A 23,732-nucleotide genomic window follows, 5' to 3' on the forward strand; every position below is an offset into this window, starting at 1 on the left:
GGCGGGGAGCACAAAATATTAAATGTGATGGTTTACTTATTTTCCCCCTTCTGTCATTGTTTGCATACTATCCTCATTTAAATATGAAAATCTATAAATGTTTGGGTGGTTTTAGTAAAAGCAGACACTGTTTTTTTCATCTGTGTGATTTTGACAAAGATCGGAACACATTTGATTGTGATTTTATGCAGAAATGCAAGCAATTCCAAAAGGTTCAGATACTTTTTCATACCAGTGTAGGCTTCTTTTCATGACGTGTCGAGCTGCCAATCGGCATCATCACCACCCTCTGCTGTGCCGAGTAAATCTTCATCATCTGATGCATCAGATTCAAACGTAGTAAATTCTTTCCTTTGAGCCCTGGTCATGGCTACTGTCACGCAAAAGTGATCCTGAATGGCTACTTCCCTATCCCTATCGCTGATGGTGCTATGGATAAAGACCGCCATGTTTTCTGTTGCCTTTTGTAAATGACGTCCCACTTCCGGGTTGGGGAAGGCAGCATGGATAGAGTATGGCAGAAAAAACACCATGCAGTTACGTGTAAGAAATAACATAGTCGTTTCATCCAAAGTTTAAATTTGTCAAATTACACCGAAATCCGACAAACACTTTATCTGCCCTTTACACGGTCTAAGGCTAAAACTCATAGCTCCCATCAAAGGGCTTGAAGAAGGAATTCCTTATGCGTCATTATTTTTTTTAAATGTCATTACTGTGATCATCAAATAAAACAAAGCAAAAAAAACATGTACTTCACCTTAAAGTGCCTGTGACGCCATAAAAAAATCTTAAATATAAATATCATTATTATGTGAATAAAAATCATATTTTGAGACGATTCGTGTATATACAACAATTTGGCAAAGCGCAGATGATGAGAACTGAGTCTGTCAATCTGCCGTTTAGCTACTCTTGTCATTATAGCGCTCTGGCACCTCCATCAGAGTAACGATTTAGAATTCAGCCCAATGGAGGAGGAAGATTCAGAACGAGAAAAATGCGACAAAGAGCAGCAAAATGTCATCATTGTTTTTATCTCTATCATATTTTGAGACGATTCGTGTATATACAACAATTTGGCAAAGCGCAGATGGTGAGAACTGAGTCTGTCAATCTGCCGTTTAGCTACTCTTGTCATTATAGCGCTCTGGCACCTCCATCAGAGTAACGATTTAGAATTCAGCCCAATGGAGGAGGAAGATTCAGAACGAGAAAAATGCGACAAAGAGCAGCAAAATGTCATCATTGTTTTTATCTCTCTTCGCCAATGTTTTTACAGTATATGCTTTTTATCTAAGTATTTTTCCCCAATTGCTAAATAAATTGTATGGTCATGACAAATAACTGTCTTGTGCTAAATGGAATATGAGATATTAAAAATGCATTTATTCAGTACGACAGGGCAAATTACTGCATAATGGTCAACACTGACGACTTCTTAAACTTCAGAATGGTATTTTATGCCATCGGAGTTCATCCGACTTTTGTCATTTCCCTGCCCCCAGCTTCGGAGACGGAGGAAAGAGCGTAAACAAAACATGAGGTGTTAGAGCTAGGGGACATGACACCCAAACAAAGCGGCTCTTCCTCACCTTTAGAAAACAAAAAAATCATACAAAAGTACCCTGAATCTTGTCACACACGGCGGCGGGGGTGATTGTCTTCACCGATCGGCCAGCCCCCGGCGACTAGCAAGTTTCAGCTCGTCGTTCTGCAGCAGCGCGGGCAGGCAAGCAGTGCTCATCGCCGGGACGCATAGGGGAATGAACGCCTAAAATGCCGCATTCTCGGTGGATAAACCAGCTGACGCCAAAGTGTGTTGCTGCCCGAGCCCTAGCCGAGTATAGCGCTCTACAGGCGGCCATACGAAGAGGGCTGAGGGGGGTAGAAGTCTTGACACAATCGAGAACTGGAGACGAGAGCGGGGGGTGGGGGGGGCACAACGACAGCCAACGACCATGGTATGTGACAAGCTGCCGGTCGTCAGCGGAGTGGCCCTCTCAGTGGACAAGGAGCATTGTCACCCACAAAATGCAAGCCACCTCCTTATTAAAACGTTTGCCATGATCCCAAAAGGCCTCACACCACTCTTCCTGGTGTAGCAACAAAAGCCTGCAGCACATTGGGCTGGCGTGACACAAGAAATAAATTAATCCGCAAAATCAGCTCAATCTGCAGTCCTTCTGCATACTATAGTAATGGCTGTATTGTGAATATGATTAGTCCGCTGATGTCACATTCGCCTTTTTCCTCAATCCAGACTCTGGCTGGAAGTCACTCATTTTGGTGCAGGATTTAAAAAATTGAATAAATGTATTGATCGCTTCCACACACATCCAAGCGGTCCATTTCATTCAGGAGCATAAAATACTGTGTGTAATATGAATTAAACATCCTTTTTTGTGTCACAGGCACTTTAAAACAAACTCTTAGGATCGAGTAGACAACAACAGTCAGGACATAGGACAATATACTGTGTATATGAAACTCTTAACATGACGCCATGAAGTTGCACATGCAACCTTTAAAAAATAGAATACCGATTGTCTTGAAGCGGAAACGTCTAGGATCAACATTCAACAGCAATAAGGTAACATTAAATTTGAACAAATCTTGACTTATGCATCATATTGAAATGCTTGCTGAGGGTGTATGTTGTCAACATGTCAGTACTATATTACAGGATTGAGAATAAAGCTTTTTGAGCATTGACATTTCCCAAATATATCCACATACAGTATGTGACTAGAGATATATCAAAAGCAACATCAAGGTTGAGATAAGATTTCATTCCACTCTGTTGGATTGTAGGAACAGACACATTTTTTCATCAACATGGTTTGGAATGGTAAAATACTGCCCTCCCCTGGATTTGAAGTGTAAATCGACAATTACACGGATGCAATTACACAACCGACATGATCTGCTCAAGACCTGATCAGTTCTCTGTAGATTACCCTACTACACACAGGCTTCACGTTGCGGCCCATCAAACCAGCTCAACATGCTCAGAAGATGTGTGCATTCCATATGCCACATCTGCAATGTGAAGAATGGCAAAGCAAAGAAGATTAAGTCGAAAAATCCCTCACTTCAAATCAATCCTCTTTCAAGCCATTTGAACACGCGGCGGACATCAGCACCGTCAAGTCCCTAGGCGCAAAAATTCTGTATCATTTGGCATATTTGCTTTTAAAGTACTGAATCCCGGCGTAACATCACTTGGTCTATATATTTCATCCCCTTTTCCATGACAACCCCTGGAAATGACTAATTTTCCCCCCCACCTGGCAACCTACTAGACACATTTTATCATGGCATACATTCTGAGGTGGGAAGTAACGCATTACATATACTCAGTGACATTTACTTGAGTAACTTTTTGAGAAAAAAGTACTTCTAAGAGTAGTTTTACCACACAATACTTATTACTTTTATTTGAGTAGTTTCGTGAAGAAGAAACGCTACTCTTACGCCGCTACTTCGGGCTACACTAGTCTTTTCCATTTTTCATCTTTATTCTACATATTAGATTCTACAACCCCAAGCAAAAAGTATGGCATCACCCGTCTCGGACGAGCACTCACTCAGACATTTTATCATGTAGAACAAACTCAGATAAAAAGTTTGAAAAAATAATGAATGAGTTCAAAAGTGCAACTCTTTAGCATTCAGAAACACTAAAAGAAATGAATAAAAAACATTGTGGAGGTCAGTAAATATTACTTTTATAGAGCAAGTGCTGAGAAATATACAGTGGGGAGAACAAGTATTTGATACACTGCCAATGATTGTCAGTGTATCAAACACTTGTTCTCCCCACTGTATAGGGAATCACTACTTTCTGAGGATAAAAATATAGAATCAGGAGAAACAAACAAAGAAATAACAATCAAAACACATCTCTAGTATTTAGTAGCACCACCTCTGGCTTTTATGACAGCTTGCAGTCTCTGAGGCATGGACTTGATGAGTATTCTTCATCACTTTGGTGCCAACTCTCTTTGATTGCAGTTGCCAGATCATCCTTGCAGGTCAGAGCCTTGCTGTGGACCATTTTTTTTCAATTTCCACCACAGGTTTTCAATAGGGTTGATATCTGGGCTATTTGCAGGCCATGACATTGACTGAATGAGTCTTTCTCCAAGGAATGCTTTAACAGTTTTAGCTCTGTGGCATGATGCATTGTCATCTTGGAAAATGACAAACATATTTTTCAATTGAAGGGATAAGAAAACTGTCTAAAATTTCAATGTAAACTTGTGCATTTATTGAAGATTTAACCACAGCCATCTCCCCAGTGCCTTTACCTGACATGCAGCCCCATATCATCAAGGACAGAGGGACTTTTCATGTTTTTGTCAGGCAGCCATCTATGTAAATCTCACTGGAACAGCACCAAACAAAAGATCCAGCATCACCACCTTGTCAAGAGTCAAGAATCTGCATTGGACAAGGTGATGATGATGATTTTTTTTGCCAAAGACGCCAACAGTGCCTCTACCATTTTCACCAATGAGATATGGCAACAATCATCATATGACTTCATTATACCAGAAGCAAGCTTGCCGTTCTATGAACACGCCATCCTATTCAATCATGTGGTGTCTTTAAAGCACCGGGAAAATTTAAGAATTTGCACTGCCGTCAACATTACTTGAAAGTGCAATTTTTATCTCTCCCCCAGTTTTTATTTGGCACCGATTGACCAAGGGAAACCGGGGCTATGATCCTTTTAATTTCATAATAGGAAATATTTTTTCTTCACTTTATTGTAATTCTGTACTTTGAACAAATTATGCTTCATTTCTGTCAATTTTTCTTCTCTCGCCAGATGTTTTTTGTATTTCTTTGGAACAGATAATATAGAAAACTCTTCTGAGGAACTGTCCTAATGAAAAAAAAAAAACAGTTTAAAAAGAAAATCAAACATCGATAGCAGTTGCTCACAATGTTACTCATTACTTGAGTATTCTTTTCACCAAATACTTTTTTACTTGTACTTTACTACTTTTAGTTTGACTTGAGTAATATTATTTTGAATTAACATTATTCTTGAGTAAAAACTTTGGCTACTGTACCCACCTCTGCATCTACACACAACAGTATACACGTGATCACATATTTTTTGACATTTTGCAGTCATACAGTAGAGCAATAACCTCTGCATATCAATCTTGATAAACCTGGCGTCGTCCTTTTAAGCTTTGAATTTCCATCTTTATTATAATCATATGGAATAATGTATAAAATACCATACCATTCAACACTTATGTGTCGATTGAAATTACCACATGAGATAACATTGAATCGATATAGCTAAGTATTTTTTTTAAAGCACAAATGTCAACTTACACCTATTGTTGTTGAGATGTCACCTCACCGCAAATGTGACAGAGAGTTGACAGCAGCGGTGTCATCTGAAGTGGCGAGACAAGGGTACTTCACTGTAAGGTAGCGGAAAATAACACGCTAAGTAAAACTATTCTATTATAAAAGGCTCACTCACTGCAGAGACTTCAGACTTTTTTTTATCTCATTTTTTGGTAGTTTAAATAATGTCATTATGTTATCATGTTGTTTAGTACATTGTGGAATCTAAGAATTTTGAAAAATATAGGCATTGTGGCGGTCCTTGTTAAAATGCAAAACAGATTGACTAACCAGGAAGAAGCAATGACAGCACGCTTAGCCTTATACAGTATGCTGTAGTAGTAGGGGCGGGCCAAAAAGCAGAACGTGATGACAACTGAGCATGTGACTACACCTGATTCAATTTTAGACCCGCCTAAAAATTCTGGCAAAAATCCAGACATTAAAAGAGTTTTTGGCTATAATTCAGACATACAGCACTCAACTGTTCTCATCTTGTGCCCATTTTTTCAGCACTTGTATGTATTGTATTGTATGTATGCACTTGTATTTAGCAGTAAATCATCTAAATGACTAGACGGTCTGTCAAAAAAAAAAAAACGCACTCAACAGTATTGCCTTTCCACAATACAGTGGTACCTCGACATACGATCACATCGTCATTTGTTTCGACATGCTCAAACTACAACGATTTGTGACAGCATCCCAATTTCATTGTTTCCCCGCAAGACGACCGCACGGCAGATTTTCTTGTGAAAGAAAGCTTGTCCGTCTCATCAGACCATAGGACATGGTTCCAGTAATCCATGTGCTTTGTTGACGTCTTCAGCAAACTGTTTGTGGGCTTTCTTGTGTACCGTCTTCAGAAGAGGCTTCCTCCTAGGGTGACAGCCATGCACACCAATTTGATGTAGAGTGCGGCGTATGGTCTGAGAACTAACAGGCTGATCCCCCACCTCTTCAATCTCTGGAACAATGCTGACGGCACTCCTGCGACGATCTTTCAAGGAAAGCATTTAGATGTGATGCTCAGCATGTACTCTCATCTTCTTTAGACGACCCACCCAATGCCTGTTCTGAGTGGACCCTGCTCTTTTAAAACGCTGGATGATCTTAGCAACTGTGCTGCAGCTCAGTTTCAGGGTGTTGGCAATCTTCTTGTAGCCTTAGACATCTTCATGTAGCTCAACAATACGTCTTTTAAGATCCTCAGAGAGTTCTTTGCCATGTGGTGCCATGTTGGAACTTTCAGTGACCAGTATGAGAGAGTGTGAGCGATGCACTACAAATTTGAACACACCTGCTCCCTATGCACACCTGCACACTAACGAGTCACATATGATTTTGTAGGGAAAATGACAAGCAGTACTCAATTAGGACATTTAGGGATTGACGTTTTTTCAAAGGGGTGTACTCATTTTTGTTGCCAGGGGTTTAGATATTAATGGCTATATTTTGGGTTATTTTGAGGGGAAAATAAATTAAATCTATTATATAAGCAGTACACAGACTACTTTTTGTCGTGTCAAAGTGTCATTTAGTCAAAGTTGTTCCATGAAAAGATATACTTAAATATCTGCAGAAATGCAAGGGGTGTACTCACTTTTGTGCTACACTGTATATCAACATGTCCCCCCCCCCCCGCCACAGAATTCACACTTCGCCTATGTGTAGAGGTACCACTGTACTCAGGAGAATCAAAACAATTAATGGATTTTTAAAAATGTTTGCTACCGCTCCACGGTGTAAAAAGGGAATTCTAAAATCACTAGATTACGGGTCACATACATCCACGTGATATGTAAAACATTTATGAGAAAGAAATGAATTTGGCATATTGCAGAGGCGTAACAAAACAGACGAAGACATGTGACACGGGGCCAGGACACACCATGCTGGGTCATGCTGCTCTGGGAGATTTATTCAGTGATTTTCCATTTTTTAAATATTTTTTGTTCCCAACTTGCGCTCTTGTCAAGGAGTGTGAGGAGTGGGACAGTCAAGCAGCAAGAATCACAGTTGATTATCATCATTATGAGCATCCTCCCCCGTAGTATCAGAATCATTTCTCATCATCATCTTCCTCAGAGAAGTTTTCCTCAAGCTAGAAAATTAGTTACATCACATTGTTTAACTGATTTTGGAGAGCACAAACATTCCAGCAACACACTCTAGGATTAAGTCCTGGGTTGGTAACAATCAAGGGGGAAAAAGCATGACCTTTTGCATAGTATTAAATGAACAAAGACATTGAATCCTTTATTTACAATTATTGTATAGATTTAGAAAAAAAATAGATATCATTTAAAACAAAGATGAACACTTAAAATCACTTACCCAATAAATGGCTAAGCATATATGCCAAACGGTTAGTTAGCTGTCATGTCACTTTTTCTTGGTTCCACAAACTGCATGCTGCTAAATACAGTACATCGAAGCAGGTGAGAGAGTATATAGCAAGAAATTTCATTTATACCGTCAGTATCATCAGTGGTGGCATCCAGGTGTGTTTTTGTGTGTGGGGGGAAACAAGCGTGGAAGTCGGACATTTTGTGGTGCTTCTGACTGAATTTCATCACTGTGGCATGATGGGAGTCATCATAAAATATTGACAGAGGAACCTCCAAAGAACCTCCCAAACAAGAGAGTTCAATCGACATGACTCAGAAAGCCTTCAGAGAGCATCTTAAAGGAGGAGCTTGCAATTAAAAAACTAACTTTTAGTAACATTTGTTGAAATGGTCAGTATAAACCTGCTTCCCAGCTTGGGATGTATACCGGCCTCTTCCAAAAACATACAAGGCACATATTGAAAATGAATTGTCTGAAGGTAATTGACTGGTGACCAATTCATGGCGACAGGAGAGATAAATATCACAAGGCGTTGATACTAATACATCCATAATGCCGCTAACAGAATTGCTCTTCAAAAAACACCTTCCATTTCCCTGAAGGGAGAGTAGCTTTAATACAGGGAGTCCTCAAGCTATGAACAAGTTCCGTCCCTACACCAATGGCGTAACACGAATTTCTGCCGAATTTCTGAAGTTGGATTTCACCGATAAAGTTAAAAAATTACGTCAAAATACTTCTTATAAAAAATAAAATACAAGAAAATATCAAATAGATGCGGTACTCCCAATTACTGCTGAGAGGTGGATGGAGAGTTAAGAGTTTTTAATGGTTTATTTGCAGCCCAAATCATGGAACACGACTACTGTGAAAAATACACCAAAACAGCCTTTTTCGCTCTTGCCACCCCTCCCTCTCTCACTCTAGTCAGATACACGGTGCGTTTAGGAACAACCAGAAAACACACACCTCAACACATGAACATTGATACCTAAAGCATACACGCAACCCGATTTGTTACATAACTGTCCTTACTTGTGTTTCGTGAAACGGAAGATTCAGAGACTTTGACTGTTGAGGACGTAATATTTTCAATCTCGTCTTTGTTGACGAAAACAGCAATGCATAGAATTCATAATTATATCGACGGGTCACCTCCAACAGACACTGCGCCACCCCTTCAAGTAGGGGGTCTGCCCACACCAAGCATCAAGAGGAGTTATTCTCAAACACACACATGCAGCGATCTAATGCCTGATTTAGGTTAAAAAAGTACGAAAGATTTACCTCATACAAACAAGAAGGATTGTCTCAGGAGTGATTTGTTCGAGGATTCAAGGTCATTATTACATTTTTCGTACCATCCATGTAATATGAAAGGTTGTGAAAAAAGTCAATGAGAGAAATTAGCCGCTACGGCATTGGCGTCATAGTTCGCAATATTTACGTAAAAGAAATGCTAACTGCACATCTTTTTTTGCTTTTAACCAAGAATTGAGACTGTTTTACGTCCATATCTATTAAGAATTCAGGGATTTAATCATTTATTCACAAGAATTTTTGACGTAAAAAGCTCTGTTTTCATAAGGCTGTCGCTACATTTGCTTACTGACTAGCATCATAGCTCACAATATTTACGTAAAATAAATGCTAATTGCATGTTTTTTTTTCTGTTAACCAAGAATTGAGACTGTTTTACGTCCATATCTATATAGAGTTCATGGATTTAAGCATTAATTCACAAGAATTATCGACGGAAATAGCTCTTTGTTTTCATAAGGCAGTCGCTACATTTGTTCGCTGACTAGCATCATAGTTCGCAATATTTACGTAAAATAAATGTTAATTGCACGCTTCTTTTTTTTGCTTTTAACCAAGACTGTTTTACGTCCATATCTGTAAAGAATTCAGGGATTTAAACATTTATTCACAAGAATTTCGACATAAAAAGCTCTTTGCTGTGGACTTGTGGTAAGGCGGCGCCACAGTGAACTTTAAGACGAGCCGCACATTCACCATATTTACGTGAAATAAATACTACCTTCACACTTTCTTTTGCTTTTAACCAAGAATGGAGACTTTTTTACATCCATCTCTATAAAGAATTCAGGGATCTAAGCATTTATTCACAAGAGTTTTCAACGTAAAAAAAACTCTTTGTGATTCCACTCGGTCAGCTTTGATGGCCACGCCAACAAAGCAGGCCCCCTATTAATCAACCCTACGCTCCGTGTCTCGTCAATATATTATGAGGTCTATGAGCAGTGTTAGAAAGTATATATTCAGAAAAACAATTAGAATATTGTATTAATATGATGAGAAAAAAAGTCATAAAATCAGCAGATTACAAATACTTGTTACTTATTTTTACGTTACGTGCAGAGGTGGATAGAAACGCGTTACTTTTACTCAGTTAAATTTACTTGAATAAATTTTGAGAAAAATGTACGTCTTAGAGTAGTTTTCACACAATGATTTTTACTTTTACTTGAGCAGATTTTTGAAAAAGAAACACTACTCTTACTCTGCTGCTTTGGGCTACACTAGTCGTAACAATTTTCCTCTTCATTTTACATATTGACTTATTTTTTGCCAGAGATGTCGACAGTAGCGCTACCTGTTTCACCAATGAGATGTCGCAACAATAAACACATGACTCCATTATACCATTCAGAAGGAAAAATGTTTTTTCTCCACTAGTGCGCACTCATGATTTTGAACAGGTAACGAGTCAGTGTTTTGGTCTAAATTTAATGATTTTTGTGCCATCATTTTGGCATAATAGGGTCATGTAATAGGCTCAGCAACTCAGCAGGGATCCCCGACCATCGGGCCAGGGACTGGTACCAGTCCATGGCGCATTTGCTACCTGGCTGCAGAGAAAATTAAATAATTTGTTTATGACTGCAATCTGGCCTGTGCCTCGTGACTTATCTAAGTAGAGATTTGCGTACGTCGTCATCTAGTGGTTGGCTGCCATTACTGGGGTGTTTGCACACCTATAGCATTCCAGCGTCAATGTAAAAAGTAACCTTAGCTGTTGTTGGCTGTGTGCTGTGGGCAGCATCGTCTTTGGACAGCTTTTTTATGGGGAAAACGCCACCTGCTAGGACAGAGAGGAGCCTACAACCAAGTTCATTCTGCGTAATATGTGGCCAAAAGCTAGGCTGCCATTACTGGGGTGTTTGCACACCTATAGCATTCCAGCGTCAGTCAATGTAAGAAGTAACGTTAGCTGTTGTTGACTGTGTGCTGTGTGCAGCAAGGTCTTTGGACAGCTTTTTTTTATGACGAAAAGGCCACCTACTGGACCAGAAGAGGAGTCTACAACCAAGTCCATTCTGCGTAATGTATGGCTAAAAGCTAGTAAATGAGGCAACAAACACGAATGCAGTGAGAGCATCATACCTCGTGGCCAACTGTATTGCTAAAGCCAAGAAACCTTTCAAGATTGGACAAGAATTCATCATGCCTACGACCAAGGATATTTTTCATCAAGTATTAGGAGAGGCCGCTGTTAAAAAAAGTTTGATTCAGAGTATGGTGAATTACAGTTTCCCTGCACTTAATGTATGTTGTTGGCACCGTTGTGTTATTGTTACATTTACTTTGATTTTCTGCCGCACTTTGCCAGTCCGTGAAGAAAAAGGCTTATATCACGCCGGGCTGCAAAAAAGTTTGGGGACTACCGGGCAGTACAGTATAATAATACGAGTTCATATTGCTGAAGTTGTGCTGAGAAAAAAATATACCATTATTTTTATAAAAATCAGACATTGCAAGCGGTTACACACAATGTTACTCATTACTTGTGAAGAGTAAGTTGTTTGGTTTTGCAGACTTACGGATGTTAGGTCTGAGTCAACACAAAACTACTTTTGGAGATGGCTTGACTTTGGTCTGAACGAAGCATATGTTTACCAATTTTCGTCGGGGTCTCTCAGATCTTTTTGTGATGTTAAGCATTGTTTCCGCGGTAATTGCTTCTCTTTTCGCTGGACCAGCAACAGTAGAAGTCCCATCTATCTTCTTTGGGGCCATAATGTGAAAAAAGGAGGGTGAAAAAGGCCAAAATCCTCCAGGCGCACAAACACAGACCAGCACTATGCACTAGCTAAGCAGGAACACTGGTGATGGGGTCTAAATGGCGGACAAGACACGTGAGTCGTAAAGTCGAAATGTCATAGGTCGAGGACATCGTAACCCGAGGACTCCCTGTATTTAAATTTCATGCTGTAATTTTACTTCTCATCAACCCATACTGCCTTGCTTCATTTCCCAGAGACAGAAAAAACTTTGGAGGTTCCGCTGTGCTTTCAGCATGTTGACTTTTAATTGTATTGCTGCATATGCCTTTGTGGTGGTTTGTTTTGCCTTTTTTTTTTTTTTAACACACAAATAATTACATAAACAACAAGAATTTTGTTTGTCGGTCAACTTAATTATTTTTCGACAGGCCTGAGCAAACTGGTAAAGCTTGTGCACCCTCTTCACATGGGATCAGACGAGGATAAGCGCCAACGAAATGGGACAGATTGGAGATTGGAGATTGGAATACTAGAGTAAATTTATTTAGTAGAAAAAATGTTTATGGTTTGCATAATGAGCCTATAGAACACGCCGTGCTTGCCAGTGACTTGAGTTAGTAAGAGTACAGGCTTGTTTAAAGTGGCCTTTTCCTTCAGAGTGCAATATGTTGTTGTTATTGATTAATTAATTATTATTATTATTTTTTTTTTGTAACTTTCCCTCTGCTGATCGTGTGGTTCGGTCAAAGCACAATAAATATTACAACAATAAGTGAGCACAGCTGAGATGCTAGAGTACTGTATATTCCGTGACGGCAGGAAGACAAGCTCTGTTAAAACACACAAAAAGCACATCTAGATTTTACACCACGTAATTTGTCATTCATAACCAAACTGCAGAAAAAGAGTCTTTTTTGTATATATGTATGTATAGGAAAAAAGCCAAATAAACATTCCATTTTTGTGTCATTGTTTCCTCTTGGAGATGTTTAAAATTGGCCCACAGAAACGTGGTGCTGTTTTTGGAGAGAAAACAGTTTCAATGAAGATGAATTGAATTCTTAAATTAAGAAAACAACAAACATTTTGTAGTTGTTTGAACAAAGAACCTTAAATCTATAAATGATATACAAATGGACAATTATGAAAACTGGACCACCAAAGTTTGATTTAGGAACATAACATTGTTACACATATTGATCATGATAAGAGGCTCAATAATCCATGGCCAAAAAGGGTCATTTCAAACTTTTCCAAGAGCCCAACATGGACGAACTAATTAAAAAAAAGTCGGATTCCTTCCAACTTTCAAACACATATTGAACAGGGTGACACACACACAAAAAACAGTCATCACCTAAACTTGAATAACTTTTGAAATAATAAATCAATTATTTTTATTTTATGAAGAAGAATTCATGTTCTAGGAGTTCACCAAATTTTACCCTTGAGATGTCATAAGCTACTGAGGAAAAGACATGCAAGTCGATCCATGCAACCAGTGTTGTTATCGTCAACGAAAATGCGTAATAGTTTCTGTTGCACGTTCAAAATGAGTGACATTTTATTTGGAGTTTGCCTGTATGAAGGAGTGTCTGGTCAATCGTGACATGCTTTTATTTTATTTTTAAAGACAGATTATCTTTAGCAAAAAGAACTTTGGCTTCACATGTATATCATGAGTAGACCCATAAGAAAGTCTCACAGGCCATGGCCAAAAACACACAAGTTGATTTTTATTGTAAAACTCGAGTGGGTCTACATACCAGGGACAAATTTCTTGTGTGTTACCAACATACAGTGGTACCTCTACATACAAATTTTATCCGTTCCAGGACCTTGTTTGTAAATCGAAATGGTCATATGTTGAGCGGGATTTTCCCATAGGAATACAGTGGTACCTCTTCTTACGAAATTATTTGGTTTTGGAAGTAGTTTCTTAAACTGAAAATTCCGTAACTAGAGACACGTTTTCCATGTAAATGCCCAAATCTATTCCAAGCCCCCCCACCAAATTCAGACATAAATCTTTTATAAAGCATAAAAATGCATTAAAGCATGTAGCAAATACGTTACAATAAGATTATTGCAAAATAAAATTAGAGTTGTGCAAAAACTGAGTAAAGGATAAAAGTTAATACACACACGTAAAGGTGTCGGAACACCTCATGGCCAGAGGGGCGAATGGATACACTTGGATACACATGCAGCAGAGGCCCCTCTAGCAGAGCAGCTATAATTATGTTACGTTCAGTAATCTCTGGGAGCTGTGAGTAGCAGTCTATAGTGTATCTTTGCCTTTCGTATACGGAAATTTCTTTCATAACAAGAGGCAATATTTTCCCGGTATGTGTAACATAACCTGAAAATTCTGTCTGTAGAGACGTTTGTCAGTAGCGGTACCACTGTACATTACAATTCGATTAATTCGTTCCACAGCCCAAAAGCATGCACTAAATCCTTCATAAAATATTGCAGGTACAATCACAAATAGCCATTACACATAGCAAAACAAATAAAAATATAAATACAAATCGGAATACATAATGTAATGAATCGGGTTCTAATGTGGTGGTTGTGTTTTGCATGCTGTTCCTGAACGCACCGTGTAACTGACGAGATAGTGAAAGAGGTACGGATGAGTCGGACGTTATTACTTTCTCTTTTCATGTTTTGTTGTTTCTGGCGTCGGGTATGGTGGGCAGTAGCCGTGCTGTGGTCCACAATTTCTTAAATAAATGATTAAAAACCTGATAAAGCTGGCAACGTCCTTACCAATGTTACAATAATAATAATTGTCAACTTAACTTACAAAGACTGACGACCGGAGGTGGACAGTCGAGACTGCAGACATATTCTGGCCATACTGTCGAGCCAGTTCACTGACGCGCACCACATGGTCTTATTTTTCTGTCATTTCCATCTTAAATTCAATTGTAAGCGTCACCCTTTTCCTTTTTTCACCACCTGCACTAACCGTCTTGGGACCCGTGCCCAGAAGAAAATCCGCTGTGTGCTGCCGTCTTGTGGGAAAACAATGAAATTGCGACACTGTTGTAAATCGACGTATGTTGAGCATGTCGTCATATGTCGGGACAAATGATGAGTCACATTTTACGTCAGGTGTCGAAAGGACTGTATGTCGAGGTGTTCGTATGTCGAGGTACCACAGTACTTGGCCAATAAGGATCATTCAGATTCTGAATAGCCAGGAGGTGTCGTTTGAAATGACCATTTTTGGACCATGTTGCCCATTTCTGTCCTTTGAAGATAAAATAATCAATGTTGTCTGCTATTTAGGCGACATCAAATTTGAAGGCTTTTGAGTTTCCAACAAGGCATGCAAGCTGAACATGCTGCCAATATTTGATGATTCCCAATGAAATTTGAAGCTCCAAAAGCTAAGGTTGGTCAAAATCAGGCCCCGAAAATCCACCTTCATATAAAAATGCGAACATTGAAAGCCATATCTATCATTCTTCTTCAAAACAAACTACAACTCGAAAATGTATGCGAATGATAGTGAATCTATACTAGACAGATGAGTCTTCATTGCTGCACTGTGGCCATTGAGAGCTAAAGCAAAGTTCAACACACAAAACTATGTGTTTAATGAGTACTATATGGTACAACACATGTACTCTTTGATTAATAAATAAAATGTGGCGAAATCAGTCTTTTTTTTGGTCTGAAAATGGCCTACAGCGCTGTGTGGATTTTTGTCTCTCTGACAGAGGAAATACAGTATATTGAAATGTTTCTGGATTAAATGAATAAGAAAGAAACAAAGTATATTTAAAAGGGTTCTCATAAGGTTGAGATATATTACTTTGTTGATGTGATTCAAGCAGTTCATTTTTGAAGGTCCTGATATCAACCTTTAAAATGGAAAATATACACATTATATAGTTTATTTATATAACTTATATATAAAAAAAGAAGCATCAACCAAAGAAAAGTTAGCGATTGATAGAATTCTTCCCCGTCTGTCACCATGGTGGCCTCTTTTTTTTTTCTTAAGAAAAAAAAAAAAAAAACAAACGCAACTCCATCCCAACAATCATAAAGAATAATACTAAGATTCCACATTTACTACCATTATAGTTTGGTTTCTTTTTGTTTGTTAGTCCTCTAAAAATATCTACAATATTTCACAAGATAGCAGGCAAATTCCAGCTTTTTTTGTTTAATTTTCCCCTATTTTTTTTTTTTTAGTTTTTTATTTTTATTTTGTTTTAATCCTCAGCATAATAATAACACACCATCTGAGCTCAGGCATCCCTTCTTCTAAAAACCAGGAATATACCTCTAAGTGGCTTGTAAACAAATTACATTCTCTTTTAAGACATAAATAAGTACTTTCGAGCCATTCAAAGCAGGAACAAGGCAACATGCCGACAAACAAAGATAAAACTCTCTCTACTGTAAATATATTTATATGAGTTCATATTTATAGAATATAATCCCCGTAAATGCTCATAATTCGCCGTTGTACTATTTTTGCGCTCCTCTTTTCTTTTTGGGGTGACCGGTGGGTTGGAGGTGCAAAGCTGCTGTGCAAGTTGAGCCCTGGCACCCAGTCACATGATCAAATCTCATGTGATCATGCCACACAGATGGAGAAGAAGAGAAGGAAGCGGTCCTTGTTCCATGATAAAAGAATCCAAATGGGCAGGTGGGAAGGGGCTTACCCTTTTAAATAAAACTTGGTCAATGTACATTCATGCAGGAGCGACAATAATAATAGAACAATAATATTAATCGGAATATAATGAGGAAAGGGGAGGTTCCAGTGTTTGTCTTCCTCGTCGTCCTCAGTTTGCTCCTCTGCGAGAACAAGACAACCACAAATACAAGATGGCTGTCGCTTTATCTTTTTTTTTGGGTGGGATCGAATGTACCGGTTACTTGGGGAGCTGAAGGTTCCAAAACCAGGTTAGAGGCTGGTCTCCAAGCTGTGCAAAGGGCTGGCGGGACTGGACGAGGCCGCTGATTTACTGATGTCGATGGTGAGGTTTATGCCGCTGTCGATAGCGTTGTTGTTCTTGTTGGGCGACGAGGGCTGGCTGGAGTACTTCCCCCTCCGGCGAGCCGAGTCGTCGTCCGTGTCGTCGATGAGCGGGATATTGGGCGTGGAGTCCTCTATCCTAAACTCGGGCTGTGTCATGAAGTTGTGGATGGAGGTGCGAGAGTCGGGCTTCTCCAGGCCTTCGTAGAGGGAGCTGCGGAATGCGTTCACGACACGGATCTGCCGGTGGGACAAGAGCACACGTGGGTGGTTAGAAATGGGCTGGACGTCGGGGAGCGGGAAGGGACGTGGAAGCCTCTCTTAGATGAAATCCAACATCTGGGCTCTTTTGTGTTAGCCACCTTATTGGTTTTGGGTAAAACGATGCTACTAATTTCAGTCAAAAAACTTGGTTCATTCATGAGATAAAAGCACTAAAATGGGAAAGAAAGTCTATATTTTTTCCAAACAATTTTGTCTCAGAGCACAGTATTAAAGGGACAGACAAGGTTTTGATCAGGTGCATCCCAGCAGGAAAAAAATACCAATTTGAAAAACCTAAACTGAATTTCATTCATCTGATGTGTAATGGTGGAGAGAAATGTAAATAATAGACAACATTTACAGAAGCAGGCAAAATAGCAATTGCCAGAAATTTTTAAATGCCAGTACTCTTTTAGCCAAATGCAAGAATATCAGATTTTTCCGCGTATGCACCTTAAGTGACCTTTGTGAAGTTGGCACCCCGTCAGATTCAAATTTATAGAAAAATTTTGTAATTCGTTTGTTCTAGTTTTGTGCTCATTTGTGCTGTAAAAAGTTTAGTTGGTGCTTTTAGTAGTTTATAGATACGAGATTAAGTCAATCGCTGCGACTCCGTTGCGGATGACAAGGCGTACCAACTCTCTCAATAATGGAGGGGTGTTTCAACAACTAGCGCAAACGTAGCACAAACAAATGGTAGCCCTTCGGGTCCATTTTGCACTCAATGTGTGGCTGAGAGTCACGTCATCACTCGAAATTAATATCTCTAGTTGTTGGGACACCCTTTTTGTTATTGAGAGAGTTGGTACGCTTTGTCAGCTGCGACGGAGTCACTGCAATCGATGTCATCACTCGGAATTAATATCTCAATATCTATAAAACGATAGCAGCAAAAACGAAAATTTTAACAGTACAAACGTAGCACCATTTCGGGTCGATTTTGCAATAAATGGGGGGATGCCTGACGTCATCATTGTAAATTAATATCTCAAAAATGATAGCAGCACCAACATTTTTTTTTTTTCATCACAAACTAGCACTAACCTATCACTAACGAATGACATACAGTCATGTGAAAAAATTAGGACACCCCATTAAATATTCAGTTCTTTATTAAGAAATGTTCACCTATCAATGTCTGATCTTATTTTTCTTTATCTCTGGAAAACAAATTGTTTTAATTGCAGGTAGACAACAAAAAATAACATTGTTTTACTCAGTAAACCAAATATATAAAAAAATGGATATTCTAACTGAGGAAAAAGTTAGGACACCCTACCACGTAATAGCTAGTGTTTCCCCCTTTTACCCCCTTAACTTCAGTGAGACGCTTTTTGTAGTCATTTATTAGTCTTTGACATCAGTCTGAAGGAAGTTTGCCCCACTCCTCAACGCAGAATACTTTCAACAGTGACTGACTATTGAAGTGAGAGAGAACACCATGGTGAGATCAAATGAGCTGTCTGAGGCCTTCAGAAAGAAGACTGTATACTGTAGTCTGGAAAGGGATTTCAAAAGATCTCAAAATAAAATAAAATAAGCCGTTCCACTGTCCGGAAAATAGTCTACAAGTGGAGGACATTCAAAACAACTGCCAACATGCCCAGGTCTGGCCGTCCAAGCAAGTTCACCCCGAGAGCAGACCGTAAGATGCTAAAAGAAGGCTCCAAAAACCCTAAAAGTACATCACGGGACCTACAGCAGGCTCTTGCTACTGTTGATGTGAAAGTGCATGCCTCTAGAATCAGAAACAGACTTCACAAGTTCAACCTTCATGGGAGGTGTGCAAGGAGGAAACCTTTGCTCTCCAAGAACATGAAGGCCAGACTGAAGTTTGCCAGAGTAAATGTAGACAAAGACCAGGATTTCTGGAATAATGTTCTTTGGACAGATGAATCGAAAATTTAATTATTTGGACACCAGAACAGAGGACATGTTTGGCAAAAGCCCAATACAGCATTCCAGGAAAAGAACCTCATACCAACTGTGAGGCATTGAGGTGGAAGTGTCATGGTTTGGGGATGCTTTGCTTCAGCAGGACCTGGCCAGCTCACCATCATAGAATCCAACATGAATTCTGTCGTGTATCAGAGGGTGCTTGAGGAACATGTGAGATCATCTGTGATAAAATTAAAGCTGAAGCGATACTGGACCCTGCAACATGACAAGGACTCAAAAAATACCAGTAAATCCACCAAGGACTGGCTGAAAAGAAATGGAGAGTCCTGAAATGGCCGAGTCTAAGCCCTGATCTTAATCCCATTGAGATAATGTTGGGTGACTTGTACATGCAAGAAACCCTGAAACATCTCTCAGCTGAAAGTATTCTGCGTTGAGGAGTGGGGAAAACTTTCTTCAGACCGATGCCAAAGACTAGTAGATGGCTACAAAAACCGTCTCACTGAAGTTAAAGGGGTAAAAGGGAGTAACACTAGCTATTAGGTGGTAGGGTGTCCTAACTTTTTCCTCAGTCAGAACATGCATTTTTGTTGATATATTTGATTTAATGAGTAAAACAATGTTCATTTTTGTTGTTTGCCTGCAATTAAATCACTTTCTTTTCCAGAGATAAAGAAAAACAAGATCAGACATTGATATGTGAACATTTCTTAACAAAGAACTGAATATTTAATGGGGTGTCCTGAATTTTTCACATGACTGTAATTGTTCTATAAATTTGTGTCTGATGGGCCAACTTCACTGAGGTCCATCAGTGGCCTCAACATGCTTCAGTGAACCGAGGAAGTGAAGCAAGCTTTGTCTGAGTCTCAGACAGAGAAAGAATATGAACAGCCATATTAAAAAAGGTACATAAACTATAAAGAGTCCGTGTCTATTTCTTAGCTAATGTGTGCTTTACCTATGTCGAGTATGTCAGCATTGATGTGATGAACGCGCCGGAGGTAATGGCTCTAAAACTGCAAGGAGCTTCCCCCAAAATGTCAAGAAATAAATGATCAAATGTATTCTGTTGTGTGTACATGTCATTAATTAGATATGCACTGCAACATGCTCAACTTTTGTTCAAAATTAGCTTCTTATCACTGGTTACGATACCGCTTGCTTTTCTTTCATTTGCCCAGCTTCACAGTCCTTTAAACAGTGTGGAAGCTGTGCGTCTTCAGAGTACATTGCAGCGAACTGAGATGAGTCATTGGCTAAAGGCTGGGTTTATTCTGCCCCTGCTCATTGAACGCTGCGCGTCTCTGGGGTTGGTAGGCAATGGGTGGGGCTCAACTGGTGATTGGATGATCAGTGTGAGGCTGAATCACTTTTTAATGACATCAAAATAAGCGAATCAGTGATCTTGTTGTATTAAGATTACAGGATGCCTTTTTCAAGTTCCATACCGTCGTTCTGATTTGAACCTAAGACTTTCATAATCATTCTTGCAACACTTTCTTTGTGTAAAACGACTAGCAAAAAAAATCTAATTAGTTCTGGTGTTTTTTTCTCTTGTGTTTGGAGACTTGAGTTTTGGTACTATAGCTGCTTTCCCTACTTTGGTGTCACAAAGCACTCACAAGCTGACACACTGTGAGCTTCCCCTCACTGAAAAACCAGCATCCGCCACTAGTTCGCGCATCACACAAGCGGTGTCATTTTGTGGTTAAACCTGATTTTCTCCGATAGCAGAAGAAATTTGAGATGTGTATATTTAGATTATTTGAGCATCCATTTCTCACATTTATTGTAGGTCTTGTCTGTCCCTTTAAGAAGCTTAGAATGAACATGGAAATCAAATTGAAATGTCGGCCTGTATTTGTTTTAGAAAAGTGCAACATCAAGTTTGTCTGCTTATTAGACAATTAATGTCAAACCTTTAAGCTCCCGGAACTTTCAACTACAGGTACTCATCCAGGATCAGTCCATAGCCAGTGGAGAATCACTGGTCTTCACATATCAAAGTGTTGTTGGCTCTTTTGTTGTAATGCAGAATTCAATCAATATTTTTTGTCTAACAGTTTAGAAAGCAAAGAAATAAAATAATCATTACTCATTGAATATTTTAGCCTTGATTATAATTTTGATGATTATGCCTTACCTCAAATACAGTGTCTTGAAAAATGTTAATATTATGACATATTGAAAGATATAATTGTGAGTTCAGTTTTGAGACTGGTTCATTAAAACTGACATGCATGAGGACGACTGCTGACTTGACAGGTATATATTGTCAGTTATTTTTCAAACTTTCTATTTTTAACATACACTCATAGATTTCACTATCAGTTGACGGGGCTTGGGGTCGGTCCGTAGGGGGCTTATTTTCAAAAACTTAAAATTCAAATATTTTCAAGACCGTTAGCGACCTAAAACCAAAAACAGGCACCTCCCTTAGGCATATATGAGTCTCCGTGAGTAGTGACATTAAAAAATTCTAAGTCGTTCCCTGATAAAAATCCTGATTATTTTTCTATACAAGTATAACAAAATTTAAAATGGCTATAAAACTCTCAAATTTAATTCTGGATGCACACAAATCACCAAATGCAGAGACAATCACCTATATTTTCAGGATCAATTGCAACATTGAACATAGCCAATAAGTTTTTGCCCAAAATAGCAACTTTTTTTTTTTTTTTTTTAACTAGTACCAATTTTCAACAGCTAATAAATCAATTTTCACCTCAGAAACTAAATACTTGAGAAAGGCATGCAGAATCATCTTAATTTTAGTCAACAAAAGCAAAATTAGCATTTTTCTTAATACAATCACAACTTATTTTGGTTGAATTCCGCTATTGTGTTGAGATAGAAAATCCAACATGGCAGCCGTCACAAAACAAAGATTTATTTAAGTTGAAAATTCTTATAAATAAATGCTGATATTGCGAAATTTCAATAGATATGAATGTAAAACAGTCAAAATTATTAAAAGCAAAAAACGAGGAGTTATCGTTCATTTTACGTAAATATTTCAAGCAAAAGTGACAGTATTGTGTACTCCAACATGGCGGCCGTCACAAAACAAAGAGCTTTTTAAGTTGAAAATTCTCTTTAAAAAATGCCTAAATCGCTGATTTTCTATAGATATGAACACAGAACAGTCTAGATTCTTGGTTAAAAGCATATTTCAGGCTAAAGTTAGGCTAATTTTTTCTATTCATTTCATTGTATTTTTAATGTTTCCGATTGCATGCAAGTTGCTTTTTAATGTAATAATTACCTTGAATCCTCAACCAAAGCACTCTTGAGACATTTCTACCTGTGTGTATACAGTAAAACATTGGTCCTATTTCCACTTAAATCCGGCTTTAGAACGCAGCATGTGTTTGAGCTTATCACAGTGAAAGCCAACCCAACTTCTGCCTGGGTCCGGCCCCCTACGGGAAGCGTGGCGCAATGTCTGCGGGAGCTGCCTGGTCAACTGATGGTGGAATCTATGATACACTAAGGACTGAATACTGTTCAAAATGAAGGTGTTTAAGTGTTCTCTGGGTTTCAGCCATTTATTCGTTGCATTCATTTCAATGGGAATTATTACCTCAGTTTGCAAACATTGGTTTATACTCGTAATGAATGATATATTTTTAATTGCTACTCACTTTGAGTAGTACAAATAGGCCTACATGATTTATTTACTTCAAAAATGCAGATTTCTCGAGAGATATAAAACATTTCCGCCTAATTCTCTTTGATTGGTGTTAACATCCTAATACAGTGCCTTGCAAAAGTATTTGGCCCCCTTGAACTTTGCAACCTTTCGCCACATTTCAGGGTTCAAACATAAAGATATAAAATTTTAATTTTTTGTCAAGAATCAACAACAAGTGGGACACAATTGTGAAGTGGAACAAAATTTATTGGATAATTTAAACTTTTTTAACAAATAAAAAACTGAAAAGTGGGGTGTGCAATATTATTCGGTGGTTAATACTTTGTAGCGCCACCTTTTGCTCCAATTACAGCTGCAAGTCGCTTGGGGTATGTTTCTATCAGTTTTGCACATCGAGAGACTGACATTCTTGCCCATTCTTCCTTGCAAAACAGCTCCAGCTCAGTGAGGTTGGATGGAGAGTGTTTGTGAACAGCAGTCTTCAGCTCTTTCCACAGATTCTCGATTGGATTCAGGTCTGGACTTTGACTTGGCCATTCTAACACCTGGATACGTTTATTTTTGAACCATTCCATTGTAGATTTGGCTTTATGTTTTGGATCATTGTCCTGTTGGAAGATAATTCTCCGTCCCAGTCTCAGGTCTTGTGCAGATACCAACAGGTTTTCTTCCAGAATGTTCCTGTATTTGGCTGCATCCATCTTCCCGTCAATTTTAACCATCTTCCCTGTCCCTGCTGAAGAAAAGCAGGCCCAAACCATGATGCTGCCACCACCATGTTTGACAGTGGGGATGGTGTGTTCAGGGTGATGAGCTGTGTTGCTTTTACGCCAAACATATCGTTTTGCATTGTGGCCAAAAAGTTCAATTTTGGTTTCATCTGACCAGAGCACCGTCTTCCACATGTTTGATGTGTCTCCCAAGTGGCTTGTGGCAAATTTTAAACAAGACTTTTTATGGATATCTTTGAGAAATGGCTTTCTTCTTGCCACTCTTCCATAAAGGCCAGATTTGTGCAGTGTACGACTGATTGTTGTCCTATGGACAGACTCTCCCACCTCAGCTGTAGATCTCTGCAGTTCATCCAGAGTGATCATGGGCCTCTTGGCTGCATCTCTGATCAGTTTTCTCCTTGTTTGAGAAG

General features: G+C 38.9%; 1 protein-coding gene across 12 annotated transcripts in view; it reads right to left on the reverse strand.

The window, feature by feature from the left end:
- Window positions 1–12,273: 12,273 nt before the first annotated feature.
- The window catches only part of atp2b2 (ATPase plasma membrane Ca2+ transporting 2), a 329,843-nt gene continuing 318,384 nt past the window's right edge, over window positions 12,274–23,732 (reverse strand). For 9 of the 12 annotated variants that reach the window (XM_057845541.1, XM_057845546.1, XM_057845545.1 and 6 more), the window contains one exon: window positions 12,274–17,004. In XM_057845541.1, coding sequence (XP_057701524.1) covers window positions 16,693–17,004 — 312 coding nt within the window. In that variant the 3' untranslated portion in view covers window positions 12,274–16,692. The remainder of the gene's footprint in view (window positions 17,005–23,732) is intronic. The other 3 variants (XM_057845548.1, XM_057845544.1, XM_057845547.1) reach the window with 2 other exon arrangements.

This window comes from Corythoichthys intestinalis, chromosome 9 (genome assembly GCF_030265065.1).
Source record: "Corythoichthys intestinalis isolate RoL2023-P3 chromosome 9, ASM3026506v1, whole genome shotgun sequence".
NCBI lineage: Eukaryota > Metazoa > Chordata > Actinopteri > Syngnathiformes > Syngnathidae > Corythoichthys > Corythoichthys intestinalis.